Source organism: Protomyctophum parallelum (genome assembly GCF_964188405.1).
Source record: "Protomyctophum parallelum genome assembly, chromosome: 7".
Lineage (NCBI taxonomy): Eukaryota > Metazoa > Chordata > Actinopteri > Myctophiformes > Myctophidae > Protomyctophum > Protomyctophum parallelum.
The window spans coordinates 51,749,455-51,771,196 of NC_139705.1; the positions used below are offsets into that span (position 1 = coordinate 51,749,455).

The window sequence follows — 21,742 nt, forward strand, 5'->3', positions numbered from 1 at the left end:
TATTTGGCTCCGTCTTATGAGCTAATTTAGAATTTCCTGTCTGAGAGCTAGCTAATTTAAGACATCCGGTTGCCTTCAGAATAAAATAAGGTTATTTAATTCGTTAATTAAATAATTGTCAATGCCCCAAGGCACAGCACTTTTTTGAGCGTTGACCTCAGTAGAAGGTCTGCTGCCGTGAATTTTACACCTCTCCCACTTAGCGGAGAGTGGGGTGTGGTACAGGACATCTCCCCGAACGCGTGGGTATACTGCATCTACAAGTAGTACAAGATAAATTGAAACCATTGACACCTACTTCGATGGTTCAGTTGTCATCTATGCCGGGGAATTTAGCAGCTCTCATTCAAGCGTTTTTTCAAAATCCAGGTCACACATTTGATTGCAAAACAATCTGTGGTGTCACTCAACAACTAGTGAATAGCATCTTACTTGGCCTTAGGAATGCACAATGACCCATTAGATTTTATACACAAACTAGTAGTTTGGTTGAGTATGTGTGGTGTCCACACAGTTGTTCAAGCAAAACATACAGACATCTGTACATTCTGTGCCTGGACAGTTGAAAGCAATTAACAGAACAATAACGGAGGACAATTTGGAAGAAGATGATGATGATGTGGTTTTATGCAATGAAAGTCTAAATGACAATATGTGTGAAGCTATACCATTACCAATTCTAACATTTCTACAACAGACATCTGCTATCAAAAAATGTCACACACGGCTTGAAGAAGCAGCAGCGCAGGACTCAACATTTAGACGGAAACTTGAGAAATTCAATCTAGCCAACACATCAGTGTCATTAGTGTCTCAGAAATGTTCTAGGACAGAAGAATGCACCATATTAAACAGCTTTGTAGAATACACACTTCGGTCTCCTTTCCTTGGAGATGACCTGCTTTGCCTGAAAAGTCTTAGTCTGTATAGTTGTACTCAATGTGGTGACAAGGCCTTACCATCTACAAAGAACATGTCACAATTCATAGTGCAGCCACTTGACGTGTCACAAAAAGGCATCTTAGACACTATTGCACAAATATTACCTGCTCAATCTGAACAATGTGAAACATGTCAGCAGGAAAAGAGCTTATCAACATATGAAGTAATTAACAGCCCACAGACCTTACTTCTCCTGTTAAGAGCTGGCACAAAAATTCCAAAAACGTTCAATTTATCCTGTCTGTACCACCAAAATGAGTATGCTTTGACCAGTATGTGTGTATTTTTCGACAGGCCACCATATGCGTCATTGTACATCCTTAAAGATCATAAATGGCATATCTGGACAAATGAATCGAATGACACAGCAGGCTATACCTTTGATGCAAAGAACATCCGCTCGACAGCACACAAAGACAGTAGTCACAAGTAGTTTCTATGTCGTGTCATACGAGAAAATAAACAGTCGAGAAATAATCAAGTTTCGTCAGGACAAACAAATGCATAAATGCACAGACAGATGCAATCAACGCACACAAGTGACACCCATTCCAAAGCTAGAGGTAACTCCTTGACCTGACTTAGCTTGCGTAGAGAAAGTGATTTCATGTCAATGCCCCAAGGCACAGCACTTTTTTGAGCGTTGACCCCAGTAGAAGGTCTGCTGCTGTGAATTTTACACCTCTCCCGCTTAGCGGAGAGTGTGGTGTGGTAGAGGACATCTCCCCGAACGCGTGGGTATGTCCAGATAGTTGCCTCGCGGAGGCCTCCTTGTCCAGTGTCCATTCTGGGTCCGGAAACGGTACTTTTTTCAGCGTTGACCACAGTAGAAGGTCTGCTGCTGTGAATTTTACACCTCTCCCGCTTAGCGGAGAGTGGGGTGTGGTACAGGACATCTCCCCGAACGCGTGGGTATGTCCAGATAGTTGCCTGGCGGAGCCGTCTTTTGTCCAGTGTCCATTCTGGGTCCGGAAACGGTACTTTTTGTCAGCCTTGACCCCAGTAGAAGGTCTGCTGCTGTGAATTTTACACCTCTCCCGCTTAGCGGAGAGTGTGGTGTGGTAGAGGACATCTCCCCGAACGTGTGGGTATGTCCAGATAGTTGCATCGCGGAGGCCTCTTTGTCCAGTGTCCATTCTGGGTCCGGAAACGGTACTTTTTGTCAGCATTGACCCCAGTAGAAGGTCTGCTGCTGTGAATTTTACACCTCTCCCGCTTAGCGGAGAGTGGGGTGTGGTACAGGACATCTCCCCGAACGCGTGGGTATGTCCAGATAGTTGCCTCGCGGAGCCGTCTTTTGTCCAGTGTCCATTCTGGGTCCGGAAACGGTACTTTTTGTCAGCCTTGACCCCAGTAGAAGGTCTGCTGCTGTGAATTTTACACCTCTCCCGCTTAGCGGAGAGTGTGGTGTGGTAGAGGACATCTCCCCGAACGTGTGGGTATGTCCAGATAGTTGCCTCGCGGAGGCCTCTTTGTCCAGTGTCCATTCTGGGTCCGGAAACGGTACTTTTTGTCAGCATTGACCCCAGTAGAAGGTCTGCTGCTGTGAATTTTACACCTCTCCCGCTTAGCGGAGAGTGTGGTGTGGTAGAGGACATCTCCCCGAACGCGTGGGTATGTCCAGATAGTTGCCTCGCGGAGCCGTCTTTTGTCCAGTGTCCATTCTGGGTCCGGAAACGATACTTTTTGTCAGCCTTGACCCCAGTAGAAGGTCTGCTGCTGTGAATTTTACACCTCTCCCGCTTAGCGGAGAGTGGGGTGTGGTATAGGACATCTCCCCGAACGCGTGGGTATGTCCAGATAGTTGCCTTGCGGAGCCGTCTTTTGTCCAGTGTCCACTTTATAAAGTCCATGCACTCCAGTGAATAGCATTTATCCATTTAGATAACTTTATTATTATTATTATAAGGATTTAATTACTTATTCTTACACAGAAACATAATGTGTGTCTTATAGCATCATATAGCATCATTTAAATGCTTAATTTGTAGTTTTAATGTGCAAATTAAACTTTTTTTCAATACTCTAGAGGGTACTCTTATTTTGAAGAGATCGTCCACCGGAAGTCTTAAATTAGCTCACTAGATTAGCTCACTAGACGCTGCCCAATAATACACAGAATACTTCCGTTTTTTTACATTCAGAACAAAAGCATATGATAGTATCAGACGTGAGACGTGAGACGTGCACAACATAATGAGCATAATTTTAATTGGTCCCCAAATAATAGGACGTCTTTGCACCCTGGTTGATTATGATGATAATGAATAATGTCACATCTACTACAGGGTAGCCTATTTTAGAACATTCAGCCTGCCATATTTAAACACCATGTAAAATGTAAATATGTTCCTACGAAGTTGTAAATATATGTTCCTACGAACGCCTACTGGGCTTACTTTTATTGTGAAACAACACTACACGGGGAAGTACATGCATGCTTTTCCTGCTAACATCCGGACACAGCGACAACAGACATGGCAACCAGCCGAAGATCAGCTCCGCGAAGCCGGGAGGATGCAGATAAATACTCCGTGCTGTTACCGACCTATAACGAACGGGAGAACCTGCCTCTGATCGTCTGGCTGTTGGTGAAATATTTCGGCGAAAGGTGAGTTGCTTTGAAGTTATTGTCGAGGCTGTTGTTAGTGTTATTCTTTGCCTCTGACTGCCTGGCTGTCAGCGATGAGACCCCTTAAGTGATGAGCTGTCATTAAACCAGATTTGTAGGCTACAGCCTGGGGTGATCGTCCCTTTGTTGACCTGTGAATCCCTAGACTCCTTCAAAACTGCTCTCAAAGGGCACCTATGGACGGGTGCGATTCGAAACTGCATGGTCCCAGTAAAATCTGAATCCCCCCCCCCTTTTTCCTCTCACTGTAGTGTATAATTTATGTTTTCTTTTCTCTTAGTGTATATTTGTACGTCTCTACATGTTATGATGAATTGAACAAGGTGGACCCTCTTGTAAACGAGTGTAATGCTTTATATGGTGTCGTCCACTCACAGTTAACAGTCTTTGTATTGAGTTGTGCTTGAATTGTACTGTAATTCTGCAAACTGTTAATAAATCCTTCAATCAATCAATCCATCATTTAATCATGGGACCAAATATACACTTATTATGGCCCATTTCTGGTGTGTGTGTGTGTGTGTGTGTGTGTGTGTGTGTGTGTGTGTGTGTGTGTGTGTGTGTGTGTGTGTGTGTGCGTGTGCGTGTGCGTGTGTGTGTCTGTCAATGAATGAATGCACGAAAAGAGACTAATAGCTGAAGAAGCCTATTGGTCTGAGTAGTGACAACGTTACCGTTGTGTTGTTGTGTTAACAGAAGCCTATTGGTCTGAGTAGTGACAGCGTTACCGTTGTGTTGTTGTGTTAACAGAAGCCTATTGGTCTGAGTAGTGACAACGTTACCGTTGTGTTGTTGTGTTAACAGAAGCCTATTGGTCTGAGTAGTGACAACGTTACCGTTGTGTTGTTGTGTTAACAGCGGATATGACTACGAGATCATCGTCATCGACGACGGAAGCCCAGATGGGACCCTGGAGGTGGCGGAGCAGCTGCAGCAGATCTATGGGGAGGACAAGATCGTAAGTCGAGATGATATCAATAGATTATCAATCTCCGTCTTAGTATTAGTGCTATGAAAACTGATCGCATCGCTCTACAGCCTAGAGGCGCTTGCTGACGATGGGCACATTTTATTAATGGATTAAATGGGCCCGGGCCCTCAAGGTGTTAATAGCGGGATGCTTATATGTTTAGAGAGTACTAAAAACCAAAGGAAATTGAAAGTTGATTGAGAAGTTAACATGTGAATCCAGAATGTAGGCTATCATGCACAATTACTGATCACAATCCCCCAATCCCCCTCCTATTGTTGCATACATTCTCCCTAACGTTTACGCGGCCTTTTCACTATGCTGTAATATTACAAATAGACAGTGTAGCCTCGGCCGGGAGGCCAGCCCGGGATCTGGCCTCAACAAGGCGCGTACTGTACGTTACCAGTGGGCTAAAGAGATAGGCAACGCTGCAACGCACCACCCTATAGTCCCGGGACGTCACCCCCACCGCGTCCACGTCCACGCGCGCTAGGCTCGACTGACTGGGGGGGACCTCCACCGGTCCACACCCAGGCAGGTAACGTGCTGTCGACTACGCTCAACGGATACGGTTTGTGCCGCCACTGGCCTGGGAGACAGAACCCAATCCCACCTCTGCAACCAATCAATGTAGCCTCGGGCCGGGAGGCGAAACCCCGGACCACGCATCAACAACGTTACCAGTCTACTAAAGACTCATGGCCCGATAGGCAAGCAGCAACGCAGCACCCTATAGCCAGCATGACTATAATCACACACACAGTCACACACACACACACACACACACACACACACACACACACACACACACACACACACACACACACACACACACACACACACACACACACACACACACACACACTCACATCATAGGAAGAGAACAAGTTGTGAACAACTATCCCAGTGAGCCATGTGTGAATTGTGCTAACCTTCAGTCTCTTCTCTGCTCTCTCTGACGCAGCTTCTACGACCAAGAGCATCCAAACTAGGCCTTGGTAAGTGAAGATGCATTATAACTTCCAGACAAATAGTATTAGGTGTCACTTACTTGATGGTGGGATCTGAAGTCACCCCCATGTAGTCTTTCTCAATACCTACCAGTGTTGTTTTTGGCAGCAAATTTAGATTTTAGTTTTAGTCACCTGGAATGTTTTAGTGTTAGTATAGTTTCAGTCGACTAAATCTACAGTTGATTTAATCTAACAAATTGTATTTTGGTGGGCCTTCACCTTGATGCCGTTGTAATGGCTGTTTTTTCACTTAGCAGATCTACAAGCCCACAATGTGTCGCAGCGCGACGCGTTGTGAGCTTTGTGAGTCATTTTACTAATTGTAAAATTAGTCCACTAGTCCCTTCCTAATATTTTAGTCTAGTTTGTTGACGAAATTGTCAGTATATTTAGTCTCAGTTTTAGTCATCATAGCTTAGTTTTCATTTAGTTGCCATTTAGTGTTCCTCAGTGAAAAAAGGTAGTCGATGAACATTTTTCGTCTTGGTTTTAGTCGACGAACTCAACACTGCTTTGAGGCAGCGGTGGCCGAACGGATTGCGGAGCGGTCTTGATACCGGAAGGTCGCCAGTTCGAATCAGCGGTCCGACACGTTAAAAATGACCACCGCTGAAGTGCCCTTGGACAAGGCATTGAACCACTACCATGAAATGTTCTATGAAATAAGCAGGGCCTGGCTGTAAACAAAAAAAAGTATCTGATGCTTAGTCCAGTAAACAAAGTACCTTTCCTTTCTGCTCAATACCTACTACTACCCTACTGCTATATAAATGCTCCATTTTCTACCCTACTGCTGAGTTGACACTCTGTGGTTTCCAATCTGAAGGCACTGCCTACATCCACGGTGTGAAGCACGCTACAGGGAACTACGTCATCATCATGGATGCTGACCTGTCTCACCATGTGAGTGGATCAGTGTCGGTCTGTCTGTTTGTATTGTTGCTTTTATGTATACAGTAGTAGATGTTGAAAGTTTACATGGACCACAATGGAAACAAGCCCTTTGGCTCTTTTTATGCACAGCAGTCATCAGGATACAGAAAACATGTACAAACAAACAGATCACAGTACATTGACAACAAAGAAACTATGCCAACAGAAGGCTACCAGTCATAGTTCCACAAGGCCTCACATCACACGTTATGCACAGAACTGAGATGGGACTGAACTGAGGCTGTACATTTAAACTGTCAAAAATATATTAAATCAATCAGACTATATATAATATAATGGAATAAGGTCCAACAAGGGCTGATGCTTTGTTACTTGTATGCCAGTAGTGTGAGTTGTTGTGAGCTTGTAGATTGGCTATTTTTGGCACGAGACACCGGCATGCAACAAAGTATAAATCAGGCTGAACAACTTGAGGAGTTGGTTGAATTAACTACTAGTTGAACTTAACTTTCTATAACTGTAACTTTGAGAAGTCAAAGTTAGTTATTTGTGTAGATAGGATTTATTTTCATGAGCCATGTTGTGTGATGGATTTTCCCCCTTTTTGTCTCTGCTTGCAGCCTAAATTTATTCCAGAATTCATCGAGTAAGTTTCTCCAAATATACATTTTTCTTGCCTTGTGATTTTAGTTTCTTTGACCGTTTTATGAAACACTTGTGATGTATAGAGCGCCAAAGTCACTCGCTCATCCCCTGGTTCTGCCCGGTTCACGGAAGTAATTTCTCTATGGAGAATAACATGGGCTCATCTTAAAATCGTTTCATTTAATCATTGTGGTCCAAAAATAAACAAGCTGTCTCTGCGTTATTGTCAGGGAGGTGTCTCTGTATCGTTTACGACAGTCAGTCAGATGAGTGACTGACTGTCATAAACGACACAGAGACATTTTCACTGTTTCTAGTGAAAATGTAACTAATTCAGTAGCAGTAACATGGATAACAGTTCTTATATGAGGTGATCTAAAATCCCCCTATGGGGATTACAATGAAAATTGCAAATAAAAAGTACATGAACCCGTGGATGTGTGCCCTCTACCGATATTGACATCAGACTTCGGTGCTCTATAGCAATAAATAATAATAGATTTTGGGGTGCAGTTTAATTCTAACTATGAGTACAGTTTCTACCAATGCTTTTCAATGGCAACAAACCACTCCCAAAAGCACTGGCAGAATCTGCCCCCATAGGTCAAATTCCAAGGGGTGACATTATAGCACAAATCTTTTGGTCGCCATCTCCTGTTATTCAAGGGCTATTTTGTTCTTTACTAATGGAGGTTTGTTGTGCTCCTTCAGGAAGCAGAAGGAAGGTAACTATGACCTGGTGTCTGGGACCCGGTACAGCGGTAACGGAGGTGTGTACGGCTGGGACCTGCGCAGGAAAATCATCAGGTGAGCACAGATTACCGCATTATGTTTATACAGTATGTTCTTCCATTTAATTTAGTATTGTCTTTTATCTTGTTGTAACAGGCAACACAGATTGGGATTGATTTCTTCAGTGTTTTTGAGTCTTAAAATTATTTATTTTAAAATCTAAAAAGTCTTCTTTCTCTCCCTCATAGTCGAGGAGCCAACTTTGTGACTCAAGTGCTGCTGAGACCTGGTGCTTCAGACCTCACTGGCAGCTTCAGGTAAAGACCTGGTGCTTCAGACCTCACTGGCAGCTTCAGGTAAAGACCTGGTGCTTCAGACCTCACTGGCAGCTTCAGGTAAAGACCTGGTGCTTCAGACCTCACTGGAAGCTTCAGGTAAAGACCTGGTGCTTCAGACCTCACTGGCAGCTTCAGGTAAAGACCTGGTGCTTCAGACCTCACTGGCAGCTTCAGGTAAAGACCTGGTGCTTCAGACCTCACTGGCAGCTTCAGGTAAAGACCTGGTGCTTCAGACCTCACTGGCAGCTTCAGGTAAAGACCTGGTGCTTCAGACCTCACTGGCAGCTTCAGGTAAAGACCTGGTGCTTCAGACCTCACTGGCAGCTTCAGGTAAAGACCTGGTGCTTCAGACCTCACTGGCAGCTTCAGGTAACGCTTAGCGTAGTTGACCTGGTGCTTCAGACCTCACTGGCAGCTTCAGGTAACGCTTAGCGTAGTCCTGACGTCACTCGCTCATCCCCTGGTTCTGCCCGGTTCACGGAAGTAATTTCTCCATGGAGAATAACATGGGGTCATCTTAAAATCGTCCAAAAATAAACAAGCTGTCTCTGCATTATTGTCAGAGAGGTGTCTCTGTATTGTTTGCGACAGTCAGTCACTCATATATGATACAGTCTGTTTCTAGTGAAAATGTAACTAATTCAGTAGCAGTAACAATAGCGTTTTCTCTCAGTCAGTTGATTATTCATATCCATATGAGTGAAACGGCTGGGATTTTTCAAACACAGTTCTCATATGAGGTGATCTAAAATCCCCCACAGAGGGATTACAATGCAAGTACAAAGTACATGAAGCCGTGGATTTGCGCCCTCTACCGACATTGATGTTGGACTTTGGTGCTCTATTCTGTCTTAACCCATTCTGGGCGGGAACCCCTTTTGGTGTTAGCATTAAGTTATAATATAGCTATTGAAAAATAGCAGGTCTGCTATTTTTGAAAAATCGAAGAACGACTGACATAGAAACATAGCTTTTTCAGAAAACTGTCAGGATGCAGAAGACATTTATAGAATCTGATCTCAGGTCAGAATGAAAACTGTCAGGATGTAGAAGACATTTTTAGAATCTGATCTCAGGTCAGATGGGTTGATCTGAATGCTCCTCTTTGTCCTGTTTGATCTCAGGCTGTACAAGAAGGCCGTTCTGGAGAGCCTGGTGGAGCGCTGCGTGTCCAAAGGTTACGTCTTCCAGATGGAGATGATTATCCGAGCAAGACAACTGGACTACACCATCGGAGAGGTGAAGCTTCCTTTAGTCACTCAGTTACAACCAAATGGAAATGCACACCTTACTGTACATATGGGTTTACAGTGAGACCTGTGTACGACTGTACGTATAACCTCGCGTCACCAGGCTTTCCACCTCGGAGGAAAGCCTGGTCTGTGAACTGGTCTGGAACGGATCGTTAAGTCATGTTTTGTAGTCATCAGGCAGGAACAATCACCTGGAACTTCCTTTTCCCTCAAACCAGAAGAATAACAATAAAAGCTCTCGTAGCCTGCGGCGGCTTTTATTGAGAAAAATCGGTTTGAGGTAAAAGGATGACTACAAAACAATACTACAACATGACGTAGCGATATCATCCTGATGACTACAAAACAATACTACAACATGACGTAGCGATATCATCCTGATGACTACAAAACAATACTACAACATGACGTAGCGATATCATCCTGATGACTACAAAACAATACTACAACATGACGTAACGATATCATCCTGATGACTACAAAACAATACTACAACATGACGTAACGATATCATCCTGATGACTACAAAACAATACTACAACATGACGTAACGATATCATCCTGATGACTACAAAACAATGACTACAACATGACGTAACGATATCATCCTGATGACTACAAAACAATACTACAACATGACGTAACGATATCATCCTGATGACTACAAAACAATACTACAACATGACGTAACGATATCATCCTGATGACTACAAAACAATACTACAACATGACGTAACGATATCATCCGCTCCCTACCAGACATTTTTAGAATATGATCTCAGGTCAAAATGGGATAATATCAAGTCATGTAATGTGAGCTTATATTCCATTTCCTTTCTACCAAAACAGGTGCCGATTTCTTTCGTGGACAGAGTTTACGGAGAGTCCAAGCTGGGAGGGAATGAGATCATATCGTTCCTCAAAGGGCTGCTCACACTCTTTGCAACGACATGAATTTTGTGCTACATTAGATGTATTTGTTTTGAGAACCCAAAGTCATACTTTTACATTCTAAAAGTTACTGTCCTACTGCAATAGTCTACTATTAGATAAGGCTCTGTCGGAAATAAACCTTGCCTTGTACAGTAATTATGATTCAGGGTACTAGGAACTCTCATGCAGGAGTTCTAATAATATGTGATTGAATATAATATAGCTGATATTATGAAATGGGGGGGGAAAGTCAAGAGAATTTATATTTTACATCACTATCATCACCTTTCAAACATGTTTGGGCTCATTTTAGCACCTACTTGGCACCACACAATTGAAAATGCCTGTCTTCGGCCCCCCTCACGTATTCAGGGCTTAAAGTTCTCAGTCCTGGGGACTGATTTCAGTCCTGAGAAATTCATAGGGGTCATTTGACGAGATCAGTGCAGATTTGCAAAAAAGAAAATTCAGTCTTGGGATTTGCTTTATTAGAAGGACAATATCAGTCACCACTGCCAGAACCAAGGACTGGTGTTTTTGGTGAATCTATCATGGTTAAAAGGGAGATTGAAGTTACAATGGGTTTGTATAGGAAGGGGGTGGTGTGTCTGATAAAATGAATATCAAACATCTAAATACTGAATCAAGCAACTTAAAAACTGTCCAGGGTTCTTACACAAGCCTGAGTAGACGTTAGAACTATATTTCCACACTCACTCCAGAGGGCCACATTGCATATTACTGTCGTAGCAAAAATAGCCGATCTACAAGCTCAAAAGGCGTTGCACTGCGACGCGCTTTGAGCTTGTAGATCAGCTATTTCTTTGCTATATTTGAATTGAAAACCTGAATAATGTTTTGCTATTTTTGAATTGGAATCCTGAAAAGTAACCTTTTTATTTAATTTCAAATGCACTTAGTTATAGTTATGTTACCCTTTATGAACTAAATGAAAATGCATTGGACATAAAAAAGACAAATCATGATTATTATTAATCAGTATTCCAATATTAACCTCCGGGTGATGGTGGGGGCCACATGTGGCCCCTCGGGGAGGCCAGTTGCCCATGTATGCGTTAGAATGACCACAAACATGTTTGAAAGTGAGATATCCCTTTTTTAGTTTGAACTAATTGCATATAGCTGATGAAATTTGATATGTTCAGATCATGTATGTTGGATCGTTTTCACTACACTTGTAGACCAATGATTGTTTGTACAAAATTAAATAGTTTATGTTGTTTCCTAACATTATGCAGTTTCTCTTTTTGGTCATATCTAATTATTGTTCTGGAGACACTGAGTTTCAGAACAAGGAGGTGGCCAAGTGGGAGCGCTTGAACAGAGCGCACAACTCGTAGTCACTCACGATGCAAATACTTTATTTTAACGTAACACGTTTGGGCAGAAGATGCCTTCTTCAGGGCATAAGACTGAGGCGAAGACTGAGTTTAACCCATTCTGGGCCGGAACCCTTTTTGGTCTTTTAAGCATTATGTTATACAATAGCTATTGAAAAATAGCAGATCTAGAAGCTCATAGCACGGCACTGAGTGCCGCGTTACGAGCTTGTACATCTGCTATCTTTTGAAAAAATGAATATATATTCTTTCTGAGCGTTTTTAACGTTTTTTTCTTTGCTTCTGGGCAGTACCTGCATGGATGATGGAACAACATATTTTCAGATGGGGGTCCGTGGCCAATTACAGATAATTTTCATTGACATGAAAAAGGTTGAGCACCACTGACATTGACTTTTTCAGAAGACATTCTGTAGAATTGAGCTTAGGTCTAAATGGGTTAACATTGAAGGTGTTAAAATGACAGATTTATGAGACTAGTCTCGACATGTGTCAGAAGCCGAAATGGGTTATTATAACATAGGCCCCTTGGTGAGTAATCAATAAGAGATGTATATTTCTGAGTTGGATCCAGAACTACTGTATGTCTCCAGGTCTAAAGAACATTAAATCCAACTGTCTATTCTCATAACTTCCTTGACCAGCCATTCATACGTGACGTGGAAGAGGGGCTGTTCTAATCTAGATGGACAATGAATGAACATGAGCAGATAATTGGTATGTGTGCTTTTCACGGTATCTTAAGGTGAATGACCTCACATAACAAAGAGCCGTTCGATTAAACGTCAGGATGTAAGGATCAGCTAAGGACTGCCTCTGATGCTGATGTAGAAATATACTTAATGGAAGGGAGGGGGGGGGGGGGTCTGTTTACTTGCTATTCACAACACATCCACTTCTCAAATGAGATAACATACCAGAGCATTAATGTAGGAGGGCATGAATCAATCATAACAGGGTTGATAGAACTTAACTGACCCGAACGGGTCCATTAGGTTCCATTAATATTGTTTTTTTTTGGGGGGGGGGTTTACTATTTTTAAGGGCCTTCTATAAACGGCTTTTGTCCCCACACGTCTCAAGATTTGCCATTGACAATGAACGGTGAAACGACGTCAGAATTCAGCTAAATATGATGTAAATTAAACATCAAAACAGTATTATTGACATTGAAGGGAAAATTCACATTATGTAAACGAGCAAATCGGCTAACCAATGACATGTTGGTGTTAGCGCTTGGCCAGTAAGGGACCACCTTATGTAGCAATGTCCGCTAACATGAATTAATGTATGATGACAAGAGCGCCCCTCATTTCACACAGGTGTGACTTTTACAATATGAATTAGGGTCTCAGAGATAGAAATGTCATTAAATGAGGGTCCGTAGGCTAATGCATATCAAACTGTGGGTCCTTGAAATTGATAAGGTCTTCTCTCATCGGGGTCCGGGGCCAATAAGAGTGTCAATTTGGGGGTCCTTGACATGAAAAAGTTTGAGAACCAATGCCCTACACCAGTGGTCCCCAGCTAGCCAGTTAGGAACCAAATGGACCCTTTTGGGTCTGTAACTCTGAGAGTGTACATTGGTTCCATTTGTACAATCTCAGAGAAAAATGAACATTGCTTTTACAGTATAAATTGGGGGTCCCAGAGATAGAAATGCCATTAAATCGGGGTATGTGGACTAATGCATGCCAAACTGCATGGGGGTCCTTGATAACAGGTTGAGAATCACTGCTGTAAGCATCTTCTCGACTTCTCTTATGGGGGTCCCTGGCATGTCTTTTCAAATGGGGGTCCGCGGGCTAATTAGTGTCAATTTGGGGGTCCTTGACATGAAAAGGTTTGAGAACCACTGCTATAGGCTACACACACACTACTGTAGGCTTGGGGGGGGGGGGGGGGGGGGGGGGGCTTCCCCAGCACACTGAGTTTAAGTCATAGACTGTAAAAAGAAGGAAAGTAGTCCCGGCCATGTTTGGCACACTGGAAACTAGTACAGTAGAGCACAGCGCCACCTACTGTTGTTATAGCGTAGGCAGCATGATACCACCCCGAGGTCGTGTGTGCGCGTGTGTGAGTGTGTGTGTGTGTGTGTGTGTGTGTGTGTGTGTGTGTGTGTGTGTGTGTGTGTGTGTGTGTGTGTGAGAGAGAGAGAGAGAGAGAGAGAGAGAGAGAGAGAGACCCTCTGCAGGGGAGGAGGAGCGCCAGATGTAGTCCCACAAACGACGCATGCGCTGTGCCCCAGTGAGGCTCTGAAACAGGAGGGCGCCTGCTAGTGACAGAAGCCCGTCATGACACCCTTTGGGCTTGTTGTTTACGCCTTCATAATGTCAGTGCGTTACTGACGGTTATAGACCTACCGCACTTACACTACAGACACACGACAGGTTAACCGACGTCTCCATTAACTGGCTTAATTGGAAAACACACCAATTAACCGTTATTTTTTTTAATGAGCGGACCTGACCTCCCACAATGAGTTTTATGTTTTTTTTTTATTTTTTTTATGCTAAATCGAACATATGTCACTTCCGCCCTTTCATTTGCGCCATTTTGGATCGGGCAGCTTCTAGCCTAGTAGAGAGAGAGAGAGAGAGAGAGAGAGGGGTGTATGCATTGTCTTCTTGTCAGAGAGAGAGAGAGAGAGAGAGAGAGAGAGAGAATGGAAACGCATTATCAGTTATAGCTCAACAACCATCGCACTAATAGATAGGCAGCTATAGTTCACACACAACAATATTTACATTGTTGTTTGGTCTTTGAAGAGGAGGAGGAGGAGGAAGGGGTCCGTCTGTCTGCCTTTAGATTGAACAACAACAGTCCGTCTGTACCGTCCGTAGCTGACTGTCGTCATGCCGACGGCAATGGAAGGTCTATTATTTGAGCTAATGAGGTTTTAGTAGTAGTGGCTCTACTATAGCAGCTATACCTACCGGTACCCACCGCTCCCCTCGACCCACCCATCCACCCATCCATCCTGGACACACACACATCTGATCTGATCCCCACCGAACCACCCACCCACCCCGGCGTGTGTGTGTGTGTCGGCGTAGAGGAAGGAACTATAGGGACGGTTCAGAGGTGGTTGTGACCAGATCTACACCTCCCCTGGCTGGCAGCAGACAGCAGTGCGCTGGGAGCTGGCAGGCTGAGGCAGTCTGCGACCGCTGGAAGGAAGGAATACTTCAATACTACCAGGGCCGGGGACTCGGGGAGAGAGAGACTACTATCTATAAGGGCCGGTGGAGAGAGAGAGAGAGAGAGAGAGAGAGAGACGGACGGGCTGGGAGCGTGTTGGATCTGAAAGAAGCAGGTAATTTATTTTAGGTAAAGTTGTCCGAGGCTGTGTGTGAGCGGCGAGTCGGTTAGCACTGAGTGGTGGCTGTGGTGGCGATCTGATCTAGCCTTAGATATATTGTCTTAGATATGTATTTGTTCGATTCTGACAAAATGTCCAAATCCATCTACGAATTGACTCTTAAAATCTTATTCTATTTAGTGGTGATCGTGACGCAAAGAGCGGCGCCGTGTAGCTAAAACCAAAAAAAAAAACGGGTAACAACTTGGGCTGTCACGTTATTAAGCCCGCTCTGTGCGTCGCCGTGCGGCGGTGCCGCGCCACCCGATCAACAAGTCCACGGCGCGGCGCGTCCCCAGCGCGGCCTGGGCTTGGAGATCTGACATTTTCCGGGGAGGGAGGGGGGGGGGCGACACCGTCCTACGGAACATATATATACACACATCGGGGCTTTTTTTTTAGTCTGTGTTTTCTAAAATGGGTTGAAAAGGAATCGTTTAAAGTGTGAACGGGTCCCGTTCTCTGGGCGAGGCGTAGCAGGACGAGCCGGAGCGGTGTTGTGTGGCGATACAAGTGAACGCCGAGAATAAGTGTGTTATTATGATGTTTTTAATTGTTTTTAAGCCCATGTTGTTAGCCAGCCGGAGTTAGCTTAGCACGCTAGCCCTAGCTCGTTGTGTTTGCCCTGCTCTTTGTCAGACGGTGTGTGTCGGCTATGGATCCTGATCCAGATGTTCATTAATAACATCACGTTACAGTCTAATAATAATACCGCAACGACTGACTGTATAGACTCTCTTAAACCTTTAGGGAAATGTTGTCAAATGTTTAGTTATTAAGAAGAACACCGTAACGTTTACTACTGTACTAGTTCTCTTACAGTATGTGGGCCGACCACACATTCTAACGATAGTTTTGAGTGTTTAGTGTAATAACCAAGACACCTCCTCCCAGTTAATTAAACAGAATAGCTTCTAATAAACACATATGGTGAATATATGATGAGGGATACAACGATACAGTATCTGATCATTCACTCAGCACGAGTTGGAGAACTGTGTGTGTGTGTGTGTGTGTGTGTGTGTGTGTGTGTGTGTGAGCGAACCAGGTGACATATCAGGGTCGTGATGTTTGATGAAACGAAGCCGTGATGTCACCTGGTCAAGTGGTTCATGTACTGTACACACACACACACACACACACACACACACCACCAGTATTATGAGTGAGTGTGTGTGTGTGAATAAGTGCTTTGTCAAGTGACACACCTATCTTAGATTAGAAAGGGTCTAGATTCAACGTGTTGACCCCCCCCCCCCAGCCCCTGAGAATGAGATGCAACCCATTCATTAATTTGTGTCTGTCAAGTTGAACATCAAGTCGTTGTATAGTATAGGCTCTATCTGAAGTCAAATTGAATGTCACCGGTCGTGACTCCTGAGACCATTATTCTTTCTTTCTTCCCCTGGAAAAGAAAACCTTGAGACAGCGTCATGTTAGTTAATTGGCTGGACATTACACAGCTCTGTCTGCTGGGGTTAGTTATAGGTGAAGGTGTTGAAGGCCCTTCCTATCCTCTCCTTAAAAAAAAAAAAACTCTTGTTCTGCTGGCTTCTCCTCTTGCCTCCCTCCCTCCTCTCTCTCTCTCTCCCTCGCCTCCTACTCACTCCCACTCGCCTGTTCTCTCCTTCCTCTCTCGCGTCCTTTCCTTTCCTTGTTTTCTCCCCTTTGCTCTCCCCCTCCCCTGGCTGTCTAGTCCTCCTCCCCCTCCTCCCTCCTCGCCTCACCCTCTCTCTCTGCCTCCCCTCCCCCTCTCTTCCTTCTCTCCCTCACCCTCCCTCCCTTCTCACACACGGCGTCTCTCTCTCTCTGCCTCCCCTCCCCCTCTCCCTCCACTTCCCTCGCGCTCGCTCGCCCTGTCCTCTCCCTTCCTCATCTCCTTTCCTCCTACCCTCCCTCCCTCATTCACTCACTCACTCGCTCACCCTCCCCTCTCTCTCTCTCTCATCTCCCTCACTCCCCCTCCCTCTCTCTACCCATCCTCTCGCACTCTCACTCACTCCCCTCCCCTTCCTTCATCCCTCTGCTTCCCTCCCTCCCTCTCAACAGCCCTCTCTCCCTCCCTCCCTCCCTCCCTGCCTCTCCCTCCCTCCCTCTCAACAGCCCTCTCTCCCTCCCTCCCAACAGCCCTCTGTCTCTCTCCCTCTCGCTCTCTCTCTCAACAGCCCTCTCTCTATCCCTCCCTCCCTCTCAACAGCCCTCTCCCTCCCTCCCTCCCTCCCTGCCTCTCTCACTCCCTCCCTCCCTCTCAACAGCCCTCCCTCCCTGCCTCTCTCACTCCCTCCCTCCCTCTCAACAGCCCTCCCTCCCTCCCTGCCTCTCTCACTCCCTCCCTCCCTCTCAACAGCCCTCCCTCCCTCCCTGCCTCTCTCCCTCTCGCTCTCTCTCAACAGCCCTTCCTCCCTGCCTCTCTCCCTCCCTCCCTCCCTCCCAACAGCCCTCTGTCTCTCTCCCTCTCGCTCTCTCTCAACAGCCCTCTCTCTCCCTCCCTCCCTCTCAACAGCCCTCTCTCCCTCCCTCCCTCTCAACAGCCCTCTCTCCCTGCCTCTCTCCCTCCCTCCCTCCCTCCCACAGCCCTCTCTCCCTCCCTCCCTCTCAACAGCCCTTCCTCCCTGCCTCTCTCTCTCCCTCCCTCCCTCCCTCCCTCCCACAGCCCCCTCTCCCACCCTCCCTCCCTCCCTCCCTCCCTCCGTCCCACAGCCCTCTCTCCCCCCTCCCTCTCAACAGCCCTCACTCCCTCCCTCCCACAGCCCCCTCTCCCACCCTCCCTCCCTCCCTCCCAACAGCCCTCCTTCTCCCCTCCCTTCCCCCTCCACTGCAGACATATTGTAGAGGCTGCAGCTGACTCAATAGGAGGCGCCATCCTGTGATTGCATAGCCAGGCAGGCAGGGAGAAAAGGGGGCAGGCAGTCAGTACAGGGAGCCTTACATAATGGAGTCAGAGCGGCTCTCTAGTGCCATCTATGAGCAGTGGGAGGAAACGGGGGAGAGAGAGAGGGGGGGGGGGGGGGGGGGAAGTGGGCGAGGGTGTGTATCTGAGTCTCTCCCAACACTGCCCTCTGTATTTGTCTGAATGTGAGACAGACGGCATGCAAGGAAGTCAGACAGACAGACAGACGGACACAACCACACACACACACACACACACACACACACACACACAGAGCATTCAGCTCAACACCAGTCGTATGGTGAGTCTAACCATACAATTCTCCTGTCTCTTTTGTGGCAGTTTCTAGAAGGGAAATGGGCAGAGGTAGGAATTGTTGGGAGCCAAGCAGGCCGTTGTTGTCACTAAACGCGTGAAAACCCGCTTCTGTTATAGTATGTCACCACGTTTTAGCTGCTAATGACATGTGGTCATAGTAGTGTATCATTGACCTTTGACCTTGTTGTTACTACGGCTAACTATTAGCTTCATAGCTTGTACATGTATTTTGGATCCACAGGAAAGTTAGCACACTGAGCTAGCTAAAGCAGTGTCCCGTGCCCCTTATGCTGGCATGGAGTAGTAAAGTGACCACACTGAGCTAAAGCAGTGTCCCGTGCCCCTTATGCTGGCATGGGGTAGTAAAGTGACCACACTGAGCTAAAGCAGTGTCCCGTGCCCCTTATGCTGGCATGGAGTAGTAAAGTGACCACACTGAGCTAGCTAAAGCAGTGTCCCGTGCCCATTATGCTGGCATGGAGTAGTAAAGTGACCACACTGAGCTAGCTAAAGCAGTGTCCCGTGCCCCTTATGCTGGCATGGAGTAGTAAAGTGACCACACTGAGCTAAAGCAGTGTCCCGTGCCCCTTATGCTGGCATGGGGTAGTAAAGTGACCACACTGAGCTAAAGCTGTGTCCCGTGCCCCTTATGCTGGCATGGAGTAGTAAAGTGACCACACTGAGCTAAAGCTGTGTCCCGTGCCCCTTATGCTGGCATGGAGTAGTAAAGTTACCACACTGAGCTAGCTAAAGCTGTGTCCCGTGCCCCTTATGCTGGCATGGAGTAGTAAAGTGACCACACTGAGCTAAAGCTGTGTCCCGTGCCCCTTATGCTGGCATGGAGTAGTAAAGTGACCACACTGAGCTAGCTAAAGCAGTGTCCCGTGCCCCTTATGCTGGCATGGGGTAGTAAAGTTACCACACTGAGCTAAAGCTGTGTCCCGTGCCCCTTATGCTTAGCCTGGTTAATAAACCAGACCGAATCAGCCGTTGGCAAAAAAAAATTGCCTACCGGCGGATTTCGGTCTGGAGAGGCTCAATTGTACGCCCATTTTCTACACACGAAAACGTGTGCGCCCAATAGGGACACGGTATGCAATATGGGCGGGCTTTGGTACAGTGACGTTCAATGCTTGAGACCTTTGACTGACAGTAGCTCTGACCAATTGCGTCAAAGAGAAAATGTTTCCCTGGAAATTAAATCCAAGCTGAGCCTCCCCAGACTAATATCCCGCGGATCTGTGCGATATTAGTCAGGTTTATTAACCAGGCTACCTTATGCTGGCATGGAGTAGTAAAGTGACCACACTGAGCTAGCTAAAGCAGTGTCCCGTGCCCCTTATGCTGGCATGGAGTAGTAAAGTGACCACACTGAGCTAAAGCAGTGTCCCGTGCCCCTTATGCTGGCATGGAGTAGTAAAGTGACCACACTGAGCTAAAGCAGTGTCCCGTGCCCCTTATGCTGCATGGAGTAGTAAAGTTACCACACTGAGCTAAAGCAGTGTCCCGTGCCCCTTATGCTGCATGGAGTAGTAAAGTTACCACACTGAGCTAGCTAAAGCAGTGTCCCGTGCCCCTTATGCTGGCATGGAGTAGTAAAGTTAGCACACTGAGCTAAAGCAGTGTCCCGTGCCCCTTATGCTGGCATGGAGTAGTAAAGTTAGCACACTGAGCTAGCTAAAGCAGTGTCCCGTGCCCCTTATGCTGGCATGGAGTAGTAAAGTTAGCACACTGAGCTAGCTAAAGCAGTGTCCCGTGCCCCTTATGCTGGCATGGAGTAGTAAAGTTAGCACACTGAGCTAGCTAAAGCAGTGTCCCGTGCCCCTTATGCTGGCATGGAGTAGTAAAGTTAGCACACTGAGCTAAAGCAGTGTCCCGTGCCCCTTATGCTGGCATGGAGTAGTAAAGTGACCACACTGAGCTAAAGCAGTGTCCCGTGCCCCTTATGCTGGCATGGAGTAGTAAAGCTACCACACTGAGCTAAAGCTGTGTCCCGTGCCCGTTATGCTGGCATGGAGTAGTAAAGTGACCACACTGAGCTAAAGCAGTGTCCCGTGCCCCTTATGCTGGCATGGAGTAGTAAAGTGACCACACTGAGCTAGCTAAAGCAGTGTCCCGTGCCCCTTATGCTGGCATGGAGTAGTAAAGTGACCACACTGAGCTAAAGCAGTGTCCCGTGCCCCTTATGCTGGCATGGGGTAGTAAAGTGACCACACTGAGCTAAAGCTGTGTCCCGTGCCCCTTATGCTGGCATGGAGTAGTAAAGTTAGCACACTGAGCTAAAGCAGTGTCCCGTGCCCCTTATGCTGGCATGGAGTAGTAAAGTTAGCACACTGAGCTAGCTAAAGCAGTGTCCCGTGCCCCTTATGCTGGCATGGGGTAGTAAAGTGACCACACTGAGCTAAAGCAGTGTCCCGTGCCCCTTATGCTGGCATGGAGTAGTAAAGTGACCACACTGAGCTAAAGCAGTGTCCCGTGCCCCTTATGCTGGCATGGAGTAGTAAGGGTGGGATGTTTTTGGTCCGACGTACTAACAGTCATGAGTGAGTCCGACTCCCTCCCTACCCACAAACCCAAACCTAACCACAGGTTAGTTGTAACCTGCCGTACATGTTGGGAACCTGCCACAGGTTAGTTTTAAACTGCCGCGCAAGTCAGGAGCCACGGTTGAGTTTCCCACTTAGACCTGAGACCAGATTCTAAAAAATGTCTTCTAAATCATGACCGTTTTCTGCAAAACCCTATGTTTCTATGTCACCATTTCCATGTCAAGGACACCCAGAATTATCTGTATTTGACCGCGGACCCCCCCGCCCATCTGTAAATATGTTGTTCCAGGCACCCCCCCCCCCAATAGAAGCAAAGATTTGAGTTAAAAAAAGTTCGCTCTGAAAGAATATATATTCAAAGATTTGCGCCACATTTTCAAGATTGTTAAAAAAAATAGCAGATCTACAAGCTCGTAGCTTGGCACTAAAGCTGCGCTATGATGAGCTTGTAGATCTGCTATTTTTCAAAAGCTAAAGTATAACATACCTGTAATGCTTAAAACACAAAGGGGTTCCCGTCCAGAATGGGTTAAGCCGCAGCATGGGTAACCTAACCGGCAGCTCATGTCGGTGTTGTCAAACTAGTGGGTACTAGTTAGTATGTCTATAACCAATGTATACATTCACCCGCCTTGAGTAAGACCTTCTGGTAACTATGGTAACTAGGTTGGCTAATGAAGCAGCCCATTGAAGGTGATAACACTAACCTATTGGTGAACTTAACCCATTCTGACCTGAGATCAGATTCTAAAAATGCCTTCTACATCCTGACAGTTTTCTGAAAAAGCTATGTTTCTATGTCAGTCGTTCTTCGATTTTTCAAAAATAGCAGACCTACAAGCTCGTAGCGCGCCACTCGGTGGCGCGCTATGAGCTTGTAGATCTGCTATTTTTCAATAGCTAAAGCA

The 21,742-nt window shown here is 46.0% G+C and overlaps 2 protein-coding genes across 2 annotated transcripts in view; both read left to right on the forward strand.

Moving 5' to 3' along the window:
- Positions 1-3,412: 3,412 nt before the first annotated feature.
- On the forward strand, positions 3,413-11,384 carry dpm1 (dolichyl-phosphate mannosyltransferase subunit 1, catalytic). The gene is made up of 9 exons (XM_083768381.1): positions 3,413-3,553; positions 4,433-4,532; positions 5,512-5,545; positions 6,387-6,463; positions 7,075-7,100; positions 7,811-7,906; positions 8,080-8,148; positions 9,294-9,408; positions 10,272-11,384. The coding sequence occupies exons 1-9, from the start codon at positions 3,420-3,422 to the stop codon at positions 10,374-10,376; spliced, it is 756 nt and encodes a 251-aa protein (XP_083624507.1). The 5' UTR covers positions 3,413-3,419; the 3' UTR covers positions 10,377-11,384.
- A 4,109-nt stretch (positions 11,385-15,493) lies between these two features.
- Positions 15,494-21,742, forward strand: part of adnpb (activity-dependent neuroprotector homeobox b) — a 30,492-nt gene continuing 24,243 nt past the window's right edge. Inside the window, exon 1 of the mRNA XM_083769895.1 lies at positions 15,494-15,607. The gene's annotated coding sequence lies outside the window, so the exon portion shown is untranslated. The remainder of the gene's footprint in view (positions 15,608-21,742) is intronic.

What these genes read in the sequence shown, in the direction of transcription:
- dpm1 (XM_083768381.1), top strand. Translation starts at nt 3,420, where the DNA reads ATGGCAACCAGCCGAAGATCAGCTCCGCGAAGCCGGGAGGATGCAGAT. An exon ending in TTTATTCCAGAATTCATCGA is followed by an intron (nt 7,101 to 7,810) that starts GTAAGTTTCTCC and finishes GTGCTCCTTCAG; the next exon opens with GAAGCAGAAGGAAGGTAACT. An exon ending in GACCTCACTGGCAGCTTCAG is followed by an intron (nt 8,149 to 9,293) that starts GTAAAGACCTGG and finishes GTTTGATCTCAG; the next exon opens with GCTGTACAAGAAGGCCGTTC.